General features: G+C 38.4%; 1 protein-coding gene across 2 annotated transcripts; it reads left to right on the top strand.

Moving 5' to 3' along the window:
- Positions 1 to 1,074: 1,074 nt before the first annotated feature.
- On the top strand, positions 1,075 to 11,229 carry LOC116382972 (C-type lectin domain family 18 member A-like). Of its 2 annotated transcripts, XM_031846463.1 has the most exons (12): positions 1,075 to 1,224; positions 2,368 to 2,459; positions 5,860 to 6,093; positions 6,203 to 6,300; positions 6,664 to 6,785; positions 7,236 to 7,343; positions 7,481 to 7,573; positions 8,012 to 8,118; positions 8,242 to 8,371; positions 8,538 to 8,634; positions 9,428 to 9,519; positions 11,019 to 11,229. In XM_031846463.1, exons 1-12 carry the CDS (start codon positions 1,101 to 1,103, stop codon positions 11,054 to 11,056), a joined length of 1,335 nt encoding a protein of 444 aa, XP_031702323.1. In that variant the 5' UTR covers positions 1,075 to 1,100; the 3' UTR covers positions 11,057 to 11,229. The 2 variants fall into 2 exon arrangements, with proteins under 2 accessions (XP_031702323.1, XP_031702324.1); XM_031846464.1 differs by having other exon boundaries at positions 8,012 to 8,371.
- The last annotated feature ends 7,851 nt before the right edge of the window (positions 11,230 to 19,080 follow it).

The following is a 19,080-nucleotide window of genomic DNA, read 5'->3' as shown; positions in this document are numbered from 1 at the left end:
TGATTAAGCGATATGTTTTGTCATCAAGGACTGACGGCTGACTGGCACTAGCAGCACACCCTCTGTCAGCGGTGGAAAATAGTATTTACTTTTAAATATACTCAGGTACTAATTATGTTTTTGAGATACTTGTTTTTTATTGAGTATGTTGATTCTATATTTTCTTTGTTATTCTAATCTACAACTTGTACTTTTAACTTTTTCTGTAGATATTGTCATACTTTACACATCATGATTTCACACACAATTCACATTTTCAACTTACAAACGTTTGGTTATGGATTAAAGTACTAAACTGACTAAATTCAAAAAGCTGGCTAAACATTCTAATGTATCTGTGATAATAATCCAATAATTTTTAGAAACATGTAACTCTCTAAAATGAAACACATATTCTTTTAGTTTTGCAAATTTTGGATGCATGATATTCTCTTATAATGTTGCATAGATACAGTTTAGTATGGTTACTTTTGCTTAAGGAAAGGATTGCAATAATTCCACGTGCTGTGATGACTGTAAGTAAAGAAGTACAGTCATTTAAAAAAACATTACATTTTTTCCCCAAAGTTACAGTATATTGAAACAAAGCCATGTTAAGAAAAGCATAATAAAGAGCTATGAGAAAGTGTCTTTGATTCAATGTATTTGTTTAAGTTGTTTTGTTTCTAATACATTAATAATTATATGATATTGAAACTATTTTGTCTTTTATCCTGAAACAGTCCTGCAATTTTCTTTTTCACTCTTTAAGTATGAGAGGTCAATCTCAACTTTCTATAATTACCTCCATGAGAATGACGAGGATTTACTGTCATCGTGCAACTTTGGAGATTTGCGCTATCTCGTTGAAAGGCAATTTAGTAGTCAAGCATCTTTTCAAAAAAGAAGGATTAGGAGAATATCCTAATGATTTAATAAAATATTGAAGAGTTAACTACAGTGAGAGTACTTTGAATAGATAGCTCGTATGCTCTGCTCGCTGCAGCCCGTGGTGAAAGTTGTTGTAGTGAAAAGAGGGAGGAGAAGGGCGGAGAGGCAGAGAGGCAGGGTAACTGAGAGCAAAGTGGACACTTTTGTTGGAGAAACTTCAGGAGTTCACAATGGGGTCCGGAACAGCGTCCCGGTGTTGGGATCTGTTTGTTGTTTTGTTTCTGCTACCGCCGTTTATCTACGCCAACCGGATTATCACAGACACACCGGAGCTCCAGAAATCCACCATCACCGGTAAACACACTTCAAACTGTCAGGTGGCCACGAGGGACGGTAGCTTACTCTAGTCTAGACCTCGTGCAGAATGACGAACAAACACACATTATTTTGACTGCTAAATAGAATTTAGACATGTTTCCGAGATGCAATTTAAACGATAGCAAGTAAGTGTAATATAATACGATTTTATAAGTTTTATAAGTGCAAGTTGTTGTCTTGCAATCAAGTGGCAATCCTTTAAGCTGTGGACTCAAGTGGGCATTCTTAGCTGTCCAAATCCACCTGGCAAAGCACCAGCGGCTCAACTTTTCTGTCTGCTGTACAGCAGTTTGGCATCAGCTTAAAAATTACCATTTTGATGGCATTTTGCCAAATGCAAGGCGAAATTATGAACCTATCATTGAGGAGCAGATCTCTCTACTCTTTAACTTTTAGGTGAAATTGGTAATAAGAAACTTTAAGGGATGAAAAAGTTTTATTTGATTAAAACATGAAACTCTACACTAAAATGTTATAAATGTACAATCTGCCCTTATATTAATGATTTCAGGACCCAATCAGACCTAATTTAATGTAATATAGGATTTATTCTGCAGCTACCAAGATTGCAAAGTTTTGAAGAGGTAACACTTTATTTTAACCCCTTTATCTAGAAGTAGTATATTGACCTAAATGGTTTAACATGTACTACAACATAACTATATTATAATTAGGCAGATATAATGACATTTTAAATGTTTATTAATGTACAGTACCTTCAACAATTATGACTGCTCTTATGAAGACACATATATACATTTGTGTTACATTCATTATCTTCCTATATGTTTCTATAGTGCTTATACTGTATTTATACTGTCGGCCTAAGAATCCTATTTTTTAGGAATTTTAAGTGTTTTAGGGGATGCTTGTTTACTCAGTACGTGGCACAATTTGTAAAAATATTGTTTTGAGTTTTCGTTTCAATTTTTGTGTGTTTAACCCAACTGACCCCGAGGGAAGCTGTGACAGACTAATCCACTTTGCAAACTCTCTCACACACACACACACACACACACACATACACACACTCAAGCGTCCCAAAACATTTGCATTCCATTGCCATGGTGACGGCAGCAGGGGCATAGTAACTAAATGAGCGTTTCTGTTTTTTTCCAGGGCTGGGGGTAAAGGAGCACTCGCAGATTGTAGGCCAGCACAATAGACTCCGCAGCCGGGTCAAACCCATGGCAGCTAACATGCAAAAAATGGTTTGTGGCATCTATTGTCTGTTTCTTCTGTGTGTGTGTGTGTGTGTGTGTGTGTGTGTGTCTGAATTGTATGAATGCTGCTGTCACCTAAATGTGAGTTTAAGGCAGTTTAAATTATTGTCAGCCTGCATTCTGATTTTCAAACCAAAGGTTAGTCTTTCTCTGCAGCACACATTTGTCTCTCGTCAGGAGTTGCTGTTCTGTACTGTAGACTTTCTCTCCCTTCACCAGTGGAAGATATTTGGCCATGTGTTACAAACTTCAACCAATATGGTTTTGAGTTCAAACAAGCTTGCAGCTGCCCGTGCAAAACCCAAGTAGAGAAAAATAGTATTGTATTGTATGATGATCATGATGATGATGATGGTATCAGTAATGGTGTCAACAGTTCTGAGAGGCTTGTAGTTCCAACAAAGCTCTGTTTTTACTGTTTGTCAATCTAACTACACAGTCAAAGCTCAATATGGCACACAAAGCAATTAATCAATCAAAAGTCTCCAGTTCTCCCACCACAGTGTGACCATTTGCATTGGTCCCTGTACAAGACAACTGTTATTAGAGGACAAGTCCATCAAAACCGCCAGTTATTTCACAAAAATATTATTTTTTTTAGAAGTGAAATGACTAAACAAAGGCATGAATCGGAAAAGTGTTTTTAGTTGAGCTGTCTTCCTCTGTGGTACTGATATCTACAGTGTGAGATAGTTGTCTTAGTGCATCATTTGTTGTACTCTGCTGGAGGCTAAATGATAGTGTGGACATTCAGAATGAAGCCAAAATCAATTGAGTGAAATGATACCAATGATTTTTCTTTCCTACAGAATAAGAATAAACCTAAGAAACATTTTACATTTGTTAGTCTCTTAATGATCAACACATATAGTTAAAATACTGTCTTAGAGTGATAAAGATAAAGTTAATAAAGGGTCATGCTGAGGTGTTGCTGAATGTGCAGCAATTCTTAATATTAATGTTTGACTCAGGTTTTTCCAGTCTCTGCAAAACAGCCAAGCTACAGTAAATCCTCTCCTTATCTTACTCCATCAATTGCTGCGCTATACAATTCTTATCCGCACAACTGTCTCGTCTGCATGTGATTATTGCTGCAAGGTAACGATGGATTATGAAAGTCACAATGCATTAGATATCACCCGGGCCTAATATGAGATTGGTGCCAGGGCAAACTGTCACTTTGTCATAGATTACATCCTCAAAGCCACCCGTACAGACTGAGCCCCCTTTCTTCGACTGCTCTTCAGCCTCGGAGAACTGTTCTCAACTGATAAGGCAGTAATGAGAAAAAGAGGATGTGGATAATCATTCTGCATTCACATCTGTGGTATTACAGGTAATTTCCCAGTGAAAACCCTTAGAGGAAGCTTTGCCGAGCTGAAGAGGCATATTAAAGAGCTTTACTGATAAACGTTAAAAGGCTCAAGGCTCGGGCTGTATTTGTGAATATCTGAATGAGTTTTTTTTCACAGAGGAATGAACCAGTAAGCATTGTGGGGAGATTGTGTTGAAGTGATTATAATGTAGACCTTTCGGCTTTGCTTTCAGGGTGAGATAAAATACCAATATTTAAGAAATGAGTGATGCTCCTCCCTTTCTTACACCCTGTCTGTAGGTTTTCTTTGAGCTCTTGAGGAAGTATTATGAGGTCATATATTCACTCTCAGAGACAGAAATGAAAGTTCAGCGTTTACTTTTGATATTCAAATCGTTTTGTGAGATTGTATTTTATTAACCATGCTCAGATCTTCTTCAGCTCCAGCACTTCCATTTGAATGCAGTTGCGGGGGGGACAAACAGATCTGCAAAACTTTGCAGAGAAATATCAAGCTTTATTGATTTAGCTAATTTGGTATAGTGCAGTTGTTGATTGCGCCACAAAGTAGGCAAAACAGAGTATAACTCACATACGTATATCCTAGTGAGACATTCAAATCGCACAGTGGATTTAACATGACATGCCTTGAAATGAAATGTCTTAGATGAAATATTGCCCAGTGACCTCTGGTGGCATCAACGTGTGAGCCGATGACTTTGCCTGGCAGACATCAGAGAGCAGAGTGAACAATGAGCTCAAGGCGGCTCCGCCTTTCTAAGCCACACTCATACTTCTGATGTCTGTCCTCCAGACTCTGTCTAACCATAAAGAAAAGTTTCTGGACAGATATTTGATTCGATTTACGAGAATGTATTACTTTCTAATAAGGTACCTGTAAGGTTTTGATGGTGGTGAACCATTACTAACAGGATGAGAGCTGGCGGTATTAAGGTGGAAAGTGTAAGCGACAAATGAGCAGCATCAGTTAAACAGGGATTTTTTTTTCCAGTGCTCTGATATTTAATGGTGATCATTCAACTTGATTCAACTTCACTCAAATGTGTCATTTCATTCATTTATTATCATTTTCCATATTGAATCTATAACTTTCCACATGCGGTTGGCTTTCCGAGTGGGAATATCTGAATGTGACGTTTGTACTCCAGTTTATGGGGCAGAGTGATTGATTGTGGAAACCAGTTATTTATGTGAATCAGCCACTACAAATCTTGGAGAATGTGTGACTTAGTGAAATGTTTATATGTAGCACAGGATGAGTGTCAGTTTGTTGGCCCTGCCACGGACTGGCAGCTTGCCCACGATGTCTCCCTGCCTTTTGCCAACTGTACTCTAAGACTGGCTCCGACCCCTGAAAAGGATTATGCGGGATAAGAAAATCACTCATGCACTATTAGGAATGACCTTCATGCCAAATAGCGTTTTCTTTCATTCAGTTTTAATCAGTATCTACAAAGTACAATATGACCTTCATCTGAGATTTAATGTGCAGCTCCAACAGACCCCAGTAACATACTTTCATAATTAAAAGAGTTGATTTTGAACATCTCCTGCTGGTAATAATTGATGCGCTCATGAATTCTTCAATTTAATAAATAATTCATTATTCATTATTTATGTGGAATTAAACAGCTTCAGAAGTCCTAGAAATGTTGCGTGGGTTTCTGACGTACATGAGGCAGCAAACAGATGACCTGTGACTAATAGTGATGGGCAAATCTGACAAGAAGTGTACATGATATATATAATCTGAAGGTTTGTTGGAGCCCGACACAGAAAACTATAGAGGATGAGATGAAAACCTTTGATTTTATCAAACAGATCTGCTTTACACTATTTAATCAAAAGACAGAGAAAGCTTCTGAAACACACAGATACAATAAAGTAATTATGGTAACTTAATGTTAGCTTCTTCAGACTACAGTCAGTGTGCTGGTTAGCAGTAGACCTCCCTGTGCACATGTAAGATACTGCCAGAGACAAAAATTACCTTTAACGAGTTTTACTGTAAATGTTAGAAGTGAAAGGTGTGTTTTATTATTGTCATTACAGGAGTGGAATGAGAAGTTGGCCCTACTTGCAAAGAAGAGGGCAGCATCGTGTCTCACAGACCCCGCTCCTCAACACGCCTCATCTTTCAGCCATATTGGGTGGAACACACATCTCTCTGCTGATGGTGTCACCTCATTTTCTGATGCTATTCACTCTTGGTTTGAGGAGGGGAAAGATTTTCTCTACTTGAGTGGGCAATGTAGGGAGAATGCCACCTGTCAACACTATACACAGGTACAAACAAGCAGATACAATCTCTACCTGTGTTTGTGTGGAGTCACACTTTTACAGTAAAAACTGTATGTGCTGATGTAGTGTGTCTAAATCTTCTGTTGTTGTGTAGTTGGTGTGGGCCACTTCAAGTAACGTGGGCTGTGCCAGCCAGCTGTGTCTGAGGGAAGGAGATGTATCGGAGATCTTTGTCTGTGCATATTACCCTGGGTAACAATTACAAAGTTTTCCTCCAAAATGAATTGATGAATTCATCTGAGAGCAGCAAAGGATAAAGTCTGAAAATGAAATATTACTTTTAAAATGAATACTCAGTTTTAAACAAAATACAAAAGGTTTTATCTGCAATCCAGCTCATAAATCTTCTACTTATATGAAAGGTCAATACTGCATTCCAGGGAGTTCCTGCTACTAGAAAGAAAATAAAAGATACAACTATCTATTTAAAGGACTCAGAATATGATTATTGTAAAATCAAGTACCTGTTCTAGACATTTTGAACATTAATATGGTTCTAAGGCCCCCTTATGCTACTCTAGATCTTGTGTGATGTATGTATTTGTATTGCTGCAGGGGTAACTGGGAAGTGAATGGTTGGCTGGTGATGCCCTATAAGACGGGGCTGTACTGCTCTCTCTGCACCTCTTCCATGTCTGGCTGCTTTAGACTCTGGGATCATGTAGGTGGATTATGTGGTAAGACAATTTATATGTGTGTGTATATATATATAGGGGACAGACATGCATGTCATGCTCACTGTATTTTTGAAGTATAGAAACAGAATTTATACCACTACTACTACCACTAATGTAGTGATGACCATTGTGCTCCTCGAGGCCATTTCTGCACACCTATCAATGATATGTTTGCGATTGTTAGTAATACATATTAATCCAATTAAACCAAGGTGGCAGATGCACACATGTACATAGTAGCTTATATATGTGTATGAAATCAGTTTTTCACCATTAATGCCAGTTACTTTGTCATTCACAAAGTATTTTGTGTATTCCATGCTATCCTGGTTATATCACTTTCACTAGAATTAGAGTTCTGCTGATTTTGGCTAAAATGATCAGATTTCCACGTGTTCATTTTGCACTGTTTGTGTGTGCATTTATGTGTGCTTGCACATCTGTTGTCAGAAATCCCAAGGAATCCATGTCGAATGAGCTGTGGTCAACACGGCCATCTGAACATCTCATCCTGCAAGTGTACGTGTGACCCAGGCTTCACCGGACGCCTCTGCCAGGGTACCAATCATCAACATCAAGCGTAGCAGTATGGATATAGTACACATATTAATATCAGGCCTCATTAAATTGATCTGGTTTCTTTAAAGTTCAAAGTAGAGAGGCCGGTTTCACTGTACCAAGTGTCTGTTTTTCAGTACGGTGCAGTGTGCAGTGTGTACACGGTCGGTTCAAAGAAGAAGAATGCTCTTGCTTGTGTGATGTTGGCTATGGTGGTGCTGAGTGCGCAGGCAAGTGCAGTATGCTTCTTTGTGTTTTCATATACCTCAGCAATTTACACTCTGAGACGCACAGAAACACACATACTGAGGAGATTCATGTGGTTGCTGCTACATTCTGTATTTATCTTAAGAGAGTCTGGTGACATGAAGAGAACATGGTGAAATATCTATCATAGTGATTTATTAGAGGTGGCATCAAACACCATTTTGTGGCAATATGATCCACAGTATAGGAAGTAGAAGGTACATTTTTACACCTTTAATATTTTACGTACACTGTCAGAATGTGTCTCTGTGCATTTTTTGTAAATTGATTTGGTTTCAAAACTGTAATGGCTAAAAAGATTAGAAGATATTTAAGTCTGTTCATTGAGCTTGAGCCATTATGGATGGTATGAATCACTATTGTTCATTTTTAGCGTATTTTGGTGGCTTGTGTCCCAACAGAGAAAGTGCAGTTTCCCTTCCACAGCTGTGATGTGATGATAGATGGTGACTGCTTCATGGTGTCTTCAGATACTGACACCTACTATGGAGCAAAGAGTCACTGTCAGGTGAGAGACAGGTGTGTGTCGTCCACTGAGAGAGTGAGACAAGCTCTACAGTCATACTGTCATAGAACTCTACATATTTCATTCAACTTCCAGTGTAGCCTTGTCTTTTGTTTACACCACCAGGACCGACGAGGTATTCTAGTTCAGATCCACAATCAGAAGGTTCAGGACATCCTGGCGTTTTACCTCAGCCAGCTGGAGACGAGCAACGAGGTCACCAACAGTGACTTTGAGACCCGAAATTTCTGGATGGGTATAGTCTTTCCTCCAAACAATTTAAGATACGATAATGTTTTCTAACACCGAACAGCAATGCCAGATTAGGTGGCAGACACTGCTGTAGTTTTGAACAGATGTTCTACCGGGTGGAGGTTATGGAGATGCTGCACGGATAAGACAGCAATGTTTTTGCTCCGCAGGTTTGACATACAAGCCTCTGAAAGACTCATTTCGCTGGGACACAGGAGAGATCCCTACTTTCAGCAGCTTTGCCTTCGGGCAACCTGACAACCAAGGGTAAGAGACACATTCACTAACAGACAAAAGCTCCTGCGGAGCACATCATAAACAGACGGCCAAGTGCAATGGAGCTAAACAAACAGACAAAAAGCAGATAATGTGAAAGGTAGAAAATTGCTTTTTTGGTGTGAGATTCAGGCTTTTTTTCAATCTGCTGATGTGTCTGCTAAGGATCTGCAACATGTATAATTTATTACTGCAAGAGATTTCTGTAGTTTGCTCTTTCATTTGTTTTCATCTCTGAAATAACATCCAGCATGAATAGCACTTAATATGAAATGATCCACTAAGGTTGACTCAAATACATTTTATTGTTTATAAATGGAATTACCTGGAAAAGACAGTGAGATTAACTTGCAACCTCCGCATTTACCACTAGATGTCTCTCTCTTTCTGTGTTTGCCTCACTCTCTTCCTCTGTTCTATCGATCCATCTAAACAGCTATCATATATGTCTGTAATACTTTCATAATAAACTAGTTATTAATAACAAGTTTTTATCATGTAGTCTTGTTTAAATTAAATACTATTTTCTGATTTCTTTATCTGTATCTGAATATATTTGGCCACATTTGAAAATATGTGTTTGTTTGCTTAGTAAATGACTGTAGTAAAAACCTATATTATCCTCTGCTTCATCAGAAATTCAAACAAACAAAACTGGTCTGAAAAAGTATTTAAGAAATTTCCTTTCAACTTTACAATAATGCTTTCTGATCAACAGCTCAAAAAAATAAGATGCAGAGAAAAACTTGTCCACAGAGTCACTTACGTATCTCTCTCTGTCTAGCTTTGGAAACTGTGTGGAGCTGCAGGCAGCAAGTGCCTTTAACTGGAACGACCAGCGATGTAAAACGCAGAACCGATACATTTGCCTGCATGGTAAGGCTCCATCTGGGGAAGGGTGAATAAAGTCAGGAAGTTTGTGATCCACTGTCAGGCGAAAGCCGGTACAGTGAGCTGGGTGAGTTTGGTGAGTAGGATGACTGGCATGATGGAGCGCCAGTCTGAAGTCGTGGTGTTGCCGGATGTAGTGCATCATTGTCCGGTAGACAAACTGCTGGGGGTTCAGCAGGGCTCCTGTGATGTCCTTCAGGTGGGTCAACACCAGTATCTCAAAGGTTTTCATGACCACAGCGTCAAGTTGACAGGCCTGTAGTCATTTAAACCTGTGATGGAGGGTTTCTTGTGGACTGGGATTATTGTGGAGCCTTTGGATTGAACAGTGATCTGTTGAAGATCTGTGTGAAGACTGAAGTGGAGACATTGATTAGATTCAGTGTCAAAAATATCACTTAATGGAGCTTAACAACTTTTTGTAATCGTTTGGATAGTAGCACCTGCTGTTCTCTAATTATTTGTGGCTGATAATCACAGCAGAGTGACGTCTAAAATGTTAATCCAGTGTGTCCATTAATGATATGAACACACCATTGAAAGATCTGTGTGATCCTGCCTACACATTTAAACAAGGCACTCAGTCTAAATCAATGGCACTCTGTGCTCGCCATCCAGAGCCTTTGAGCAATCAATATACATCAGCCCCACAAAGGCCTGCAGTGTTTGGACACACACATACCACTTACATTGATCGTAAGGAATGAGAGGGTGGCAGATGTTTAGTTTTTCCCACTTGAGTGTGTCTTTGTTCGTGGTTGCTGTGTAATCTGGTATTGATCACCCATAGCTGAATGAGTGATCTGCTCTGAATGTGGTCAACATTGCCAGTGCCACCTTTTTACAACCTGCTTTTTGACGACCTGCTAATGTCTCTCTCTGTGTAGTTTATGTTAGTGTAAAACAGGACTAGCAGATCATGATCAAAAGGGGCTTTATTGGTCAAATTATATATCAGAGCTAATTAAACTGCATACTGTAGTGGTCATTAACAAAGCTAAACATATGTGAATATTCTTTGATCAATAATTTTCCGACCCGTCCTCTCGAAATAAAAGGACATTTTCACTGAAGCAACAAAGAGTGAAATGCATAAATTCAGCTGATTATAAGCACACAGAGCCCTCCACCCCTTCAGAGTGATCTCCAGCCTTCATTGCAGTGTTGTGTTAATTGGTGATAAAATGATAAGTGGATATAACACAGCCTGAGGCAGACACTAAGCTGTGTTTCTCCAGAGCGCTGTCTGGGTGTGTGTGCGTGTTTCCATATGCATTTAAAGAGTCTCAGTCTCTTATGTCATGTTTCAGATTAAAAGTTTCCTCACAGCCACATTTGCGTATAGTATTGAAGGATTATTGGGGATTCATGCACACACTTAACTTCCTTTTTTTTTGACAATGCTTTTGTGCTCAACATGCAAAATTCTGTAAATGTTTGCATTGCACATATCTATAATGTGTGTGTTTGTGTGCCTTTCACAGCTGCTAAGCACATTGCCCAATGGGAGGACAGCAGTTGACTTGGATTTCTCAAACGGGGTGAAACTAACTGTGCAGTATGTGTTTAATGTCGGTTGGGACAATGGCCATGTTTTTTTCAATCATTGTACACAGATCAATGTAGTTTAGATGTACTGTATATACTGTACATGTTTGAGTTTGCAATTGTTTATCATTAAATGGTTGAATGTTACTCAGAAAATGAATTATTTCATTCTTTGCATATGTCCTCTGAGTGAGTGGCTTCAGTTGAAATAAAAAAAGGCTGTTGTATCCTTTCCACCCACCATCATGTGACCTCGAAAATCGATTTGGTCGGCAGTTCTCTTAATGCTGCTCAGTGAAATGAGGAGAATGAAAAGAGAAGAACTCTTACAGTTGTGATGGTGGGCCACGTTGAAACCACATCATTTCAGAGAAAAGTGCAGACAGGGCAAATAACATAAGCACTAAAACTACACTAAAGCAAAGAACTGGATGATTAAAGCTCAGATTTCCTGTAAGTCGAGCCAGCTGTCATACCAGTATCGTTGATAGAGCAGATAGGCACCCGAGAGGAAGAAAATAGCACAATACAGTAAGAGTGTTTTATTTTTAAAGTGAACTGATTTTTTTTTTTCTCTGATCCCCAATAAGTTGATAATAACAACTTTACAACAAAGTTGGATTTAAATGTTTCATTTGAGAAAGAAAAACAAGGTATTTAAAATCACTTTCCAACTGCAGAGAGCAGTCCTGTGAGGCAGTGCTTATAGTGTTGACGAGTAAAATGATCTCGGGAAGAGAAAAAGCAAACTATGACCAAGCTTACAAAAAATAGATTTAAAAAAATGTAATGTTGGCCTACTGGGCTTCAAATCCTGGTCCTATCATCATGAAAAACGTTGCAGAGAAAACTATATTTGATGAAAGATTGATTCAGCACCTTGGACAGCGAAGGTTTCTGGAACATTAGGGCCTCTATGAAGGTTATGACTATCCACACCTACCAATGAAATTACTGTGATGTAACAGGTATGGTAATGCCTTCAGTATACGGGAGGCGATAGATTTACTAGACCTCTGTTTAAATATCACATCGAACAACAAACCTCAAGGTGCTTAATGTGTTTCTGCTGCTGATTTGCCCACAGCGCTCATCAACACTGACTCAGCAGCCAGAAACAAAACTGGATCTGTCTGCATGTAGAGGCCACAAGTTAGAGAAGATGACAAGAAATTGACATATAAAGTATATGCTCAATATGTCACACAGTCAAGGAGTTGTTTAGTCTATTTCGTATATTGTTTTCATATTATCACTTTTTACAATGTGGTATAATTAATAACTTATAAGGAGTGGATCTGGTCTGCGCTGCCTTTGTCAAGGTTGAAAGGAGCAATAAAGTTTGCTCACTTGGTTCGGACTACGGAGCCTTTGTGTTGTCATTTCGTATATATAGGCGCAACTCAACCTGTTCCGCATCACTTGATTGGTTGATGCCTTTATTCGCACTGCAAAAGATTGAAAATTTTACCTTGTGCCGAAAAAAGTATGTAGCTATTTCACGGTGTGATATTTACGTTGTGTGTGAAAATGTTCATAACAAAAACAAAAAAACAGCTCGGAAAAAATATATTGACGTGCAAACTAATTGCACGAAACGTGTGTAAAGGGCTTTACTGATAACAGGGGGAAAGAGCAAGTCAGCTGACAGTTTAATGTTTCCAGCCTTTATGCTAAGCTAAACCCAAAATCTTGTGTGTCCAGCTTTCTATTGAACAAACAAAAACGAGAGTTGTATCACTGATATGTTTGGAAAATGTAAGTTCTTTTTGAGAATTGAAAATACATTTCTGTTGGTTTTGACAATGTTTGGCTGCACAACAAACATTTGTAATCACTAAGCTACTGATGGGTCACTGGGATTAAGAAGTTACATTTATTTTACTAACACTAAACACTAACACTTTTACATTGTCACTAGATCAGATATGTATCATGTCCATGTTGAAGAAATAACAACATTCATTTAGATTATTGTCTGGGCACACAGTGTGTCACTAAGTGAGATGTGCTGTGTAATAAACTTTTTTTGCTGATTAGTTGGTTCATGCCTGTGACTGCCTCTCTAAACAAAATATGAATTCCGATTGTGTTTGTGTGTAGCTGCCTGTGAGTGTGTACTGTATGTGTAAATCTTTACCACAGACGCGGCGCTAGCGCAGCTTCCTGCTGGTCTCATGGTGCCCCGTGATAAGCGGATGCTGCAGAGGGTTTCAGAATGGCGCCGTTGGCAGTGGAATTAGCTTCCATTGTCATGATAATGACAGTGATACTCTTGCCCCGTCCAACTCAGACCAGCCATTGTATGGAAACAGGAATGCAATTTCTCCTGCAGCAGCAACCGACAATCCTCTATGAGAGTGAAAGGTCCCTAAATGACTTCCCATTCAGGCGAGGCTGAGGGGCCAGCAGCCAATTAAAGTGGGAGCAGCAGGACAGTGCCATCGCAAAGACCTAAGGCTGTCTCTAAACACACACATTAAGCAATAGGGAGTCGCTGTATTTTCCTTTGTACAAAGAACATCTAATCCCCTAAACTATCTTTTTCCTTACAGAAGTGATTATTTTGGGGGAACAGGCAGTTTACACTAAATAACTCAAGAGGTTTATTCAGCACACTATGTCCACAGATTCAGGGACACAAGATATTGATTTGAAAATGCCTAAATATTGGAGTTGGGGGACAGAGTTCGTGGGAAAAGTGGAAACACTCTCCAACACCATCTATCATGGTTAAATTCCATGGTGTTAATAGTAGCAGGTAGTCTCCCCTGTGTTTATCTGAGTCACGATGGAGGTTTCCACAGTTCTTCATGCTACTGAGCTGTGAGTAAAGTGCATGTGTGCTGTGGGACTCAGAAAGCCCTGAACTAAGAAGAAGCCCATTGAACCAGATGAGTTTGTTTTAAGCAACACTACTATTAATCACCCGCCGCAGCACCGTCAATTCTCCTGAGACAAAAACACTCCTCTTGAATGCTTCATTTAATCTGCAGCCACCTTCCCTCCAAAACATTTTCAAATTTTTATTTCCACTGCTTATTCAAACGCGTTTCTCCATCCTCTTTAGAATTCCAGTTTTCACAGTCAAAAACATTTTGTGATACTTATTGAAATAACATATATATCTTCAATTGTTTAAATGTGTGTTGTTCAGTCTTCTTGGGGCATGCACAATGCTCAAAGAGCAAGTGTCCTGTTTGTCTCCTTCTGTTATTGATATATTGACCGCTGTCATATCAAACTACTCGCAAAGATCTACAAATATCATTGCAAACTTTTGTATGCTGAAAAATTTATTTTTATTTTTGTATTATTAGCATTTTTAGGCAATGGTGTAACTTGCTAGCACACATACAGCGTCTTGTCACTTAATGTCAAATTGAGGTTTTGTAAAGTTGAAATTGTCGGACATCGGACAGGTGTGAGGTATTTGACCTCTTGTTCTAACAAGCACTTCAGATGGAGAGTACAGGCAGCGGGTTGCGTGTCTTTGACATGCTGTTTTAAATGCTATAAAAGCACACATCTGTAAAGCTGTGTAAAGAGTTGTTGTCCACATTCTGACCCGTGTAACCCCTTTTTAACCAGTCCTTTACTGAACCGTGACAGCTAACATATAATAACAATACCCCAATACTACGACAGTAACTTCTCTGACCACATGGAGTGGAACTTATTCCTTTCTATCCCTTTCTCATTGGGAAACAAACCCCTCTAAAAGAAAAACAAAAAGAAAACTGAATAGTATTTCCTGTGTAGTCATAGCCTGATACAGTTTATTCCTCCGTGCCATTTAGCAAAACTATTAAAACAAATCAGTTAGCCACACTGCTATACTGGCAGAGATTACAATGAATATGGGCACTGTAGTGTATTTAAGTCAATTCTACAAACACTGTCCTCTACAAACACTATTCAGTCCTGGACAACAGTATTGGCTCCTGACATTTTTAGTGTGCTGATGTCAGGAAAATATGACTGCTAATCTGAAACACCACAGTCATTAACAGGGACTAGAGCAATTGGGCACAGGTTTTGTGGGCTGTTAGCAGTACGTTGGCTAGGCATCATATGCAAAGTTAGATACAGACACAGTACAAAATAGCTATCCATCAGATTATTTTACAAGTTTAGATGAAAGCTCTCATCAGACAGCAGGATTTCTTATCATAAGCAGAGTTCTTGTGTGTTTAAGCATCTTGTGTTAGTCATTGAAGGCTGCAATCAGTCTCCAATTATCGCTCTTTACATCTCAATGAGGAAATCCAGCTGCACTGTAGGATCTGATGATACATTAGGAGGAGTAACTGTGTGTTTTTTTGAGAAGAGGTAAATGATACTTACAGACAGAATTACAGGGTGATTTTTAATTATCTGAACAAATCAAGTAAAGATTGCACTAAGTACTCGCTTTATGTCTCCACCTGCTCGTGTGCTCTGTTTACTGAAGCTGGGACAGTGTTTTCATCTCTGCCGAGCTCCTTCTAGTGGTTTGTGAGTATTGGCATTTCTCTTTTGATGCTGGACTGAAAGCAAATAACATGAGGGTATTCATCAAAGGGCCTATATTGTGTGAGTGAGATTGAATTATGATTATAAATTCTATTTAATTATTTGTCCAAACCAGTTATGCTTCTCTAACTTCTTTTCCAGCTCTACAAATCCAAAATGGACAAAGAAACGTATTGGTCTATAGAAAAAAAACAACATAACATGCTTATCAGAGTTTCAGATATGAACACAGTTAATTTAACATCAAACCAATATTCAGTCTATAGTCAGAGGACTGCAGTGATTATTCTGCCTGTTCTCAATCACCATTAAACCATTATTTCTCTGTCCTTTATCTACATGATTCTCTCTCTCTCTCTCTCTCTCTCTCTCTCTCTCATTTTCTTTTTTCAGTGCAGCATTTGGATGCAAGATGAACTTTGATAAGAGTTAATGAGAACACAGCATTGTCCGGGGAAAGAATGGCTCGGGCTGCACTCAAGAGCCTCCCCACCAGCCACTCACTCCTCTGGGTTGGGAGGAGGATAGAAGAGAAGAGGAAGACAATAGAGAACGTGCAAAGACTGGGTTGAAAAAAATGTGGGTGTGAAGGACAGGAAAAGAAGAAAAGACAATACTGTATATGATTAAGGCACATAAATGTGGAATAGTACAGCGGCTACAAACACAATGATAGATAATTACTGTATCTTATAACCCATTTCTAATACAACCAAAGGCATTTTCAGGTCTGCAGTTCGTTTGCTTTGTTACAATTCAGGGACTTTATTTTTATTTTATATATTTTTTTGCCCCTTGGTTTGTTTGTGTTCACATGGCAACATTCAAGAGCAGTCCACACGTTGTTAACAAATGCCTTAAGCATGCTGTTCTCTCATTGGTCAGAAATATAATCGGAAAGATTCGGCTCAAAGCCCCTTCTCCTTTTTCTTTTTTTTTCTTAATTATGGAGCTCAAACAACATATATTGCTAATTGTTTTCATTGCGTTTATGTGGTTTATATACCAGCGTTCATTAAATGAACAAAGTATCCAGCTCCAGCGAGCATCTGCGCTGCGACTAGAAAACAATGTCCTGGTGCATCTTATTAGAAGACGTGTCACCTCAAGAGTTCGCCGTCAGAGATAAGCTCTGATGGGTGCATACCGTCACACACTCGCATGCCAATTGTTCTTCAGACAGGTAAACTTGATTTGATTACGTTTATAAGTCTATTGTTTCGGAATGAAGGGTCTATTGCGTTCTGATCGTAAACAAACCGCTGCATGATTTGACTGAGACAAGTTGAGACCACCCTCTCTAGGAAATCTCGGACCCACTTGTTTTGCCCCTCATCCGGACTCAATTTTTGTGTTAATATCGGAACTGAAATTGGGCATGAAACACTCCAGGTTTTGAAACGTGCTCTGTGAATACACCGTAAATTGTACTGTGCTCAGCAACTGTTTATAATAGATACAACATAGATACACAGAAATGCAGTTAATCAGTTTCAGTGTGGTTTCACTCTACTGCTGACTGTAAATCATTTTCAGCAGGTTCAACTTAACAATGTTAGAAAACCGATGCCTTTAAAATGTGAGTTAAGTGATTTTTGGTTAAATAATTAGTTCAAAGTCTTCTTATGACTTTAGAAAATGTAAAACCAACGGAGTTAGGTTAACGGAACTTGAGTTCAATGAAGTTTGAAGACAAAATGCAAGAGAAATCTGAATCATTAACCTTAATGTCACTTACTATACAAACTTGTGGAATTATAATATATACGGTATGTCACTAGAAGCTGAATCAGTCAGCTTTTCATTTCTATTTTAGAAATGATTGTTTATGTCTATATTGTCAGTGAAATGCAACACTGCAAGTTCCACCAGTTAGATACGCTGCTGCTTCCACTGGCTACCAGGAAAAGCCCAAATGACGTTTTCTCTATTGGTTAACAACTTGCTCACCATTGTTTTGGTGTCAGACATGATGTCCTTTTATTGAACATGCTTTTCTTCCAATTGCCAACAAAAGAATAAATACAAAAGGAAAACAGCGCTGGAAAACTGCAACTTCTGTTTTTATATTCTGTGCATCCTGCTGGCTATCCAGCAATGCTCCTGCATAAAAAGAGTATATGCAGCAGTGATGTATGCACACTTTATGGTGTTCATTTCATTCCCTATTAAAATACATTAAGCACACAGTCTTCTACATTTGCATTTTTCTGATATTTTAATGCTCCTACTAAATTCTTTTAAAATCATAATGTATTATAGCTGGTGTGAAAGATTCACGGTTCACAGTTCAGTGCTTGAAATGCTATGCAAGACTTTTCTGAAAATAAAATAAAATGAATAGGACATATATATATATATAAATCCACACAAACATGTCACATTAAAGCCTGGCAAAACAAACTGACAGTGTGCCTTGAAAGACAGCCACCCTGCATCTTTTTTTAGAATGCATTTGTCAAGAAAAATCAACAGCACATTTCCTTGCCTTGATCACTCACCACAGTTTCTTTCTGGAGAGCATTGTGTGCTCACAATCTGCTACCAAAAATTACAAAGAGAGCTCACCAATTATTAGATTTTGCAGCAGCTCAACTAAATTTTGGGGTACTTTTCCCATTAAAGGTTGGCTTGGCATGTATCTGTTCTCTACAGAAAATAATCTGTTAGAGCAGAGGTCTTCAACAGGCAGGGGTACTTCAGGGGGTTAAGTTCTGGTTGATTAGACAATTGATTTATTTATTTTTTCCCAAACCTGTAAATCTGTCCATTATTTTAATAGTTCAGTATTGTATGACAGATAACATGTATGCTTATGCATTGCAGTGGCACTAATAGGCCATCACTCATTTTTCGTTTCCACATTTATGTTTAAAAAAAACAAATATTAGAATATTTGAATTTTGTCAATTTGAATAGCTTGTATGCATGATTATCATGCAATTGACAGTCAATGTTGATATTGGCATTGGTATCAGCTGACATGCTATGTTTATGAATGGCAGTGGCACGGCCTCCCTACTCACTGTACCTTGCACATGTTTAAAATAAAAACATGAATATATGAACCTGTGTATTATTTGAATAGCTTAGTATTGAATGCACAATAAAGAGGTATGTTTATACACGGTACTAGGCCCAGTATTTTTGCATTGATTATTTATTTAGCATTCATGAGAATAATACATAGATAATATAATAATTTAACATTTTGTGCTGTCGAATAGTAACTGCAGAGATTACCAAACATCATTTGTAATTCAATTAATAACAAAATCAACTCCAATAATGATGCCATGCAAGACACACGTCCTAATATTTGTGTTCAATCATTTATCAAAGAGGAAAGAAAGAGTGATACTTATAAAAGAATAAGAGGAAATCAAGGCCCATGAGTTAGTGGGGGAGAAAGGGAGTGGAGGGGAGTCGACCAAAGATACAAGAAACAATACCTATAATATAATGGGGGTTAAATGATGATTG

Source organism: Anarrhichthys ocellatus, unplaced genomic scaffold (assembly GCF_004355925.1).
Source record: "Anarrhichthys ocellatus isolate YVR2014 unplaced genomic scaffold, GSC_Weel_1.0 scaffold6, whole genome shotgun sequence".
Taxonomy (NCBI): domain Eukaryota; kingdom Metazoa; phylum Chordata; class Actinopteri; order Perciformes; family Anarhichadidae; genus Anarrhichthys; species Anarrhichthys ocellatus.
This window is presented reverse-complemented; position numbering and strand designations above follow the sequence as displayed.

Bases quoted from the DNA above. Each gene is read 5' to 3' on its own strand.
- LOC116382972 (XM_031846464.1), top strand. From the start codon at position 1,101: ATGGGGTCCGGAACAGCGTCCCGGTGTTGGGATCTGTTTGTTGTTTTG. The intron at 7,344-7,480 runs GTACCAATCATC...TCTGTTTTTCAG, and splicing joins CACCGGACGCCTCTGCCAGG to TACGGTGCAGTGTGCAGTGT. The intron at 8,635-9,427 runs GTAAGAGACACA...CTCTCTGTCTAG, and splicing joins GGGCAACCTGACAACCAAGG to CTTTGGAAACTGTGTGGAGC.